Genomic DNA, 6,000 nt, shown 5'->3' on the forward strand with positions numbered 1-6,000 from the left:
TGTTCTGTTGGAAGCCGCCCAGAGTGGCTGGGGAAACTCAGCAAGATGGGCGGGGTATAAATAAATTTTTATTTATTTATTTATTTATTTATTTATTTTCATTCTCATTTCAGTTGTAGAATTTTATGGATGGTTCTAAGGCTTATATGGCAGCTTGAATATCACTTGGGAGAAGTCCTGCTCTCTGAGGCTCATTTCCCAATTAGAAAAATTAACAGTTTTATATCCTAGTTTCTCACTTCTGATAACAGAGACCCCCGTCACTCTTCTGTAAAGGTTTAATGGCAGGCTGTGTAAGGGTATGAATAGCATTCCTTCCCATCCTGTCCCTGCAGAAATCACTACGGTATTCTTCAGAGGTTCTCTGTCAGGAGTGAGTCAGGGCCAAACTAGATGAGATGCCATTAGCAATTTCTTGAAAGACATAAATTGAAGGTGCAGAGGCCCCAATCTGGGCCGATACCCTGACAGTGAGGGGGCTTTAACCCTTTCCCCATGCTGCAGTCCCAATCTGGGGCAGGAATCCCACACACCTGCTACTCGCTTTAAGACACAAAGTTCCCATTAGAGCAAACAGATAGGGTCTTTCCCAGTACAAATAATAGGCACAGTGAGGCTGATCTAGGCAAAGCAGGTTAAAGCCTCTCTATGTTCTATGCCAGGATCCCAGCCTAGATCAGCCTTCCCCATGCCTGTAATTTTTAAAAATTGCTAATTGTGCAAATGCAATCATGTCAGTTTAGCCCTTAGCAATATTTTTTGCACTTGATGCAGCAAAGTAGCCAGCCCCAACAGAAGCTGACTGGAAAGCTAGAGCAATGAATTGTGTGGAGATGCAAAAGACAGCTGCCTTCAGGTGTGAGCTCATAGGAGGACTTGACTGTTAGTTTATTTATTTGTATGGAGCCCAGTTTGAACTGAAATACAGTTTGCAAACTACAACCCTAGATGGTGCGAACTTGTCGCTCTGTAGAATTCTGGTTTTTAATGTTGTGTTCTCTTCTTTCTCTTTCTCCTTCCCCCGCTTCTGTCCTTGCAGGTTACGTGTTCTGTATGTTGCATCGCCTGCCTGAACAGCACGATTGCACATTTGACCACATGGGACGTGGGCGTGAAGAAGCCATTATGAAAATGGTGAAACTGGACCGGAAAGTGGGGCGGTCATGCCAGCGCATTGGCGAGGGCTGCTCCTGAGTTGCAAGACTCTCTACAACCAAATGCCGTTCTCTTAGTTCACTAATGTTAGCCTTATTTAGGACAAAGTCAGCCAGACACCTTGTACTGGGCAAGTTTCAGACTACAGCCAATCAATTTCCTTTCTTTAGCCAACCATCCTGGTACTGTAGTTTAGGGGTTAATGGTGATTGACATTGATTTCTGGCTGGTTGTTAAGGTGCCTACTAGCCACCATATTAAAAACAAAAACAAAAACCATGAAGAAATATTTTTGAGCATGGCTAGTGGATTTTAACAGAATTCTAAAGGGTTCTATTATTGCAGGAGTCAAGCTCTTAAAAAAAGAAAGAAAAAGCCTTATGCTGCTAGCTTCCAGCAGCTGAGTAGAAACTGATGTAAAAGACTGCAATGTGCACACCTGTCTGGAAGAAAGTACCCTTAATAGCCTGGTTTTCTTATCCTCACTTCTAGCTAACCTTGAAGGGGTGAAACTCTGCTTAGAGCTGGCAGTGTAGCTGCTGAATCTAGAAGACCTAAATGGTTACTCATTCGATCTTCAGATGTGTCTTCTGAGGTTAGGTAGCGTCGCCAGCATGAGGAGGGAACCTCTCTGGGTGGGAACATCTTCTGGGAAGTCAAAAAGAAGGGGACAGATTCTTATGACAACTTTTTTTTATCAAACACATTACAGGGAACTGTTTCTTCACTTAGGTGGAGGATGGTGATGATATTGCTTTAAAGTTAGCTCCACTCCTGGAACAAGCAGTAAGCGGTGTGCATTTTTCTACGCAGCATCGACAACATTTCTGAAGCAGTGCGTTTGGATTCCACATGCCAACCATTGTGACTGTTTTCCCATCGGCCAAAACCCGATTGGCTCTTGTTTGCCTTTTGCTAAGTGCAGGTATCTGTTAATTGATCAAATAAGGCTAATTTCACAGCACAGTAGCCATGGCCGGATCCTACAGACTGACTTTCTGTAGTTAGACTTATATTGAGGGGGTAAAGGACATTTGGTAGCAAACAGAATTCAGTAACGATATTGGGGGAACAACCAGGAAAATCACCCCGTATTGAATTGAGTTTGTATGCCTCACTTCCAGTGGTGTTAAGGAGATAATCAAATGGGCTGTTCCAGCCTTGTGACTATGCAGCTCTCAGTGAAGGCCTCTGCCCATCACCTGTGGCAAAGCAAATGATGATGAAATGCATTGCTTAGAATTGGGACTCTCCAGATTTGTTCTTTAACGCTCCAGTTCTGTATTGTGGTCTGTCTTATCTCATTGAGCCAAACTGCACCATCCTTAGCGTGCAGCGGTGAGAAAAGGGCAGTGTCTGTTTGCCTCCAGCTACTGGCAAAGATTCTGTAAGAAAGAAGAATTATTTAATGGTGGTGGCCCTATGTGGAGTCTTTGCTCCCCAAACCAGTTTTAAAAGCTCCACTAGCAATTTGGAATTAGGTATATAGTTGGGAATGGGAGGGAGGGCTGCTGGAGGAAGGGGGAGTTGTGTTGTCTTATGCTTTCACAAAAAGGTCAAATTTAAGGCACCCAAAGAGAGAATTACCCTGGTGTCACTCTTAAAAAAAAAGTTTGTGGGGAATAGTAGTTTAGATGAGGCACCGACTACTCCATTTGTGCTGAAGGTAAATTGCTGGTTTACAGGCTGAATTGTATTTACTCTGGTACCCAGTGACGGAGGCTGGGCCTGTATTGCAACAGTGCAAATTGTAATGAAGTAAATCTGAGATATTCCAACATTCTAAAGTTCAATATGGAGAAACCATTCTGTGTTGTACTCAAGGCTTTGAAGTCGGCAATGGAATTTCCAGCTGCATTCTCTGTTTCCTAAGGAAGTATTCCCTTTCCATTGGCGTGAGGGGGAAATCGAGACAATTTTCTTTGCATTTGCCATGAAGAGTTTAAAAAACAAAACAAAAAAACCATGGACTTCAGCTGCTGCCGCGCTATGCACTTTCTTCCCTTCTAAAATCCTAGCATAGCATTTGATGGACATTCTGATTGATACACAAGACTTTTGCAGATTAATAACGAAGATGCTATTTTTCCCTTGTTAACCCTTTCTTTAGCCCTGTTACAAGTGCACAGTTGGTTTCAAGGTGGCTCTTGAGCAAACACTACTCAAAGTTCATGTGGATTATGGACAATGTTCACTTTAAAAAAAAAAGTGTGGGGGTTGTTCCTTTGCAGTATCTGTTCTGTGAAGTTTGTTAAACGTAAAGAAAGCTTCAGTTCTTGTATCTTTAAAGAAAATCTTATTTAACCCTTTTTTGTGTTCTAGATTTACTTACACATGTAGCCTAGAGCTCAGTTTTAGTTTAACATTGTGAAAATATTAAAAGGATTGTAATTCTTTTTCCTCCTGCTTAAAAGAAACAAAACCATTAAACAGATCAGATTAAACTTTGAATTCCTCTCTGAGTTTTGCAATAGGTATTGCTGCTTATCAGTGCAATCCCCGTTTATGGCTTGATAATTTTTTCAAAGTGATTGCACAGGGGTGTAGAGGTGGGGAAGAGGTGACAGGGGTCTCATTGCTATTCCACACGCTTCAAGACCAATCATTTTCATCTGCTGTATTGGGGCATCCACTTCAGATTGACAAACATGGAGCACAAAATTAGATATTTAACTTTTTTCTATAAGAATATTATTCTTCCCATAAGAATAAATGGCACTGAAGCAGGTAGCCAGTTTTAACTTGGGCATTTTGCACTCTCTGTAAAAAGTAATCTTAAGAGTGTCAAGCACTCCTAAAATTAGTTAGTGCCAGGAGCCAAAAACATGCTGAGTTATCTACACACCGCCGACACTGCTTTGGCATAAAAAGCCATTGGGTCTTCTGTAGCAGATGTTCTTCCATTCATTTTAACAGTTTCTTCACCTGCAATTTCAGCCCATGCCCGGAATCCAGCTTTCGTGGTTATTAAATGAGTGTGTGACTGAATTGCACAATCTTACACAAAAACAAGTCCTTGACTATCGGAGATCTAAAAATGTGCAGCTATTTGAATGAAAGTGCAATTTGTTGGACAGGAGTGCAGACTCTGGTACTTCCCATTTAAATTTTGAAATGTTCCCTTTAAAAGGAGGCACACACATATCTTTACTCTTACACAGAGGTGTGTATCTTTAGCTTTTACCATTTAGAAACAGTACAGTCTGAGGTTTTTCAGGGATTTGTTATTTGAATTCCACAGAGGAAATCAAAATTTTCCAAATAATACTACATATTCCACTAATTTCATTCTTTCTTTCCTGCTCCGTATCTGTTATTTGTTTTGAAAGCTTTGGTTTTAGTGCTTTGATATGTGTACCAAAACACTACATATCAAAACATGTAACTTCTGAGGTTAGGCGGTTAACTTAAACTTGGCTGTTTCTGCCAGTGTGCTCTGTTCCGCTAAAGCAGATTTAAATGGATGTTCGTTATAGCGAGGCTTGAGGGCCCTTTGGTCCATGTGCTGAAATACACCAATTTGAAATCCCCCCCCAAACATATTTTAAAGTCACTTTTCTAGACTTTGCTGGTCTCAATAAGAAATATGCCTTTTTAAAAAATTGGTCTGACTTCTGTTACAGGAAACACACATATTCAAGGTATGCACTTGTCATGCAAAGTGGAAAGGGAGCTAATCTAGATATAGTGTTTCTTTATTTAAAAGCAGCTTCAGTTCTGTAAGATGCTAAGCTGCTTAGCTACTATGTGGTAACCATAGCCTTTTGGAAACTCTTATATACGGTATCTTTGTAGTGCCTCGCCAGTGTTTGCCTACCTTCATGAAGGTTTCCCTGCTCATATTTTCATCAAAAAAAATTGTACAGCTATACAAATGAACTACAATTGCAGATGTTTGAGTTGTTTCTGTCTTTTGTGGTTAGGATTCTCCCTTCTGAAATGGCTGAAGAAGGTTGCATTTTGCAAACAATTTTGCTTTCTGTACAACTGAAATTTAGGATGGATAAGGACAAATTACATCCCAGGGTGCATTGACTTTTGGAGGTGTCACGTATTGACAGTCAAGCTGAACCTAAGTTGATATCAATTCAGCTACAGGAATCTTAACAATTTTTTAGTTTCCATTGTTAGTCCAAGAAGCATTGGCTGTCGAGTTCATGGACTGAACCTCTATAGATAAATCAATGTGCCATAGCTTGCAAAAATTTAGATCACATTTGATGCAAAACTGTCCGGATCTACTATTAGCTACCATATATATAATCTAAGAGATTAATTTTGTCTCACCAGTACTGGGTTAACTACTCAGAGAGATAAAAAATATGGCTAGCTTTCAAAGCTCTTTTTATGAGTCACACATTCTATCCAAGAGTGAATTTTGTAGAGCATTGCACCTATTCTAACACAGCATTTTTATAATTGTTGGGAAATAATGAGTAAGGAAGATACTCTGTTTCAGGGTTTCCATGTAAACTCCCTTCTTGACTGTCAATTTACCTGTGTCAAAGCCTGATTTGTAAACTTGATGCAGGGCAGTTTGTAGAGCACATGCCCATAACATAATTTCCCAAGACACCTATTTCATTAAATGTATTTGCAATGTGTGCTGGCCCACATGCACATCATTAGCATGGCAACAGGGCATCTTTCCAGGTTGCATGTCGCTGGCATGCTAAAATTGTACACCAGGGGCAGTGAAACTGGACCCTCCAGGTGTTGCTGGACTCCATCTGCCTCAAACTTTGTTGCCAAATAGTCAGGGATGATGTGAGATCTAGTCTAGCAACATCTGAAGGCCCACAGTTTCTCCATTCTGTTTTACATGCACGGCCTGATGCATGTTGT

The 6,000-nt window shown here is 40.7% G+C and overlaps 1 protein-coding gene across 1 annotated transcript in view; it reads left to right on the top strand.

Moving 5' to 3' along the window:
* Positions 1 to 3,606, top strand: part of ZFAND3 (zinc finger AN1-type containing 3) — a 131,931-nt gene extending 128,325 nt beyond the window's left edge. The window contains exon 7 of the mRNA XM_035108144.2: positions 1,040 to 3,606. Within this exon, the coding sequence (XP_034964035.1) occupies positions 1,040 to 1,194 (155 nt within the window). The 3' untranslated portion in view covers positions 1,195 to 3,606. The remainder of the gene's footprint in view (positions 1 to 1,039) is intronic.
* Positions 3,607 to 6,000: the final 2,394 nt, after the last annotated feature.

The sequence above is a fragment of the Zootoca vivipara genome, chromosome 3 (assembly GCF_963506605.1).
Source record: "Zootoca vivipara chromosome 3, rZooViv1.1, whole genome shotgun sequence".
In the NCBI taxonomy this organism is placed as follows: domain Eukaryota; kingdom Metazoa; phylum Chordata; class Lepidosauria; order Squamata; family Lacertidae; genus Zootoca; species Zootoca vivipara.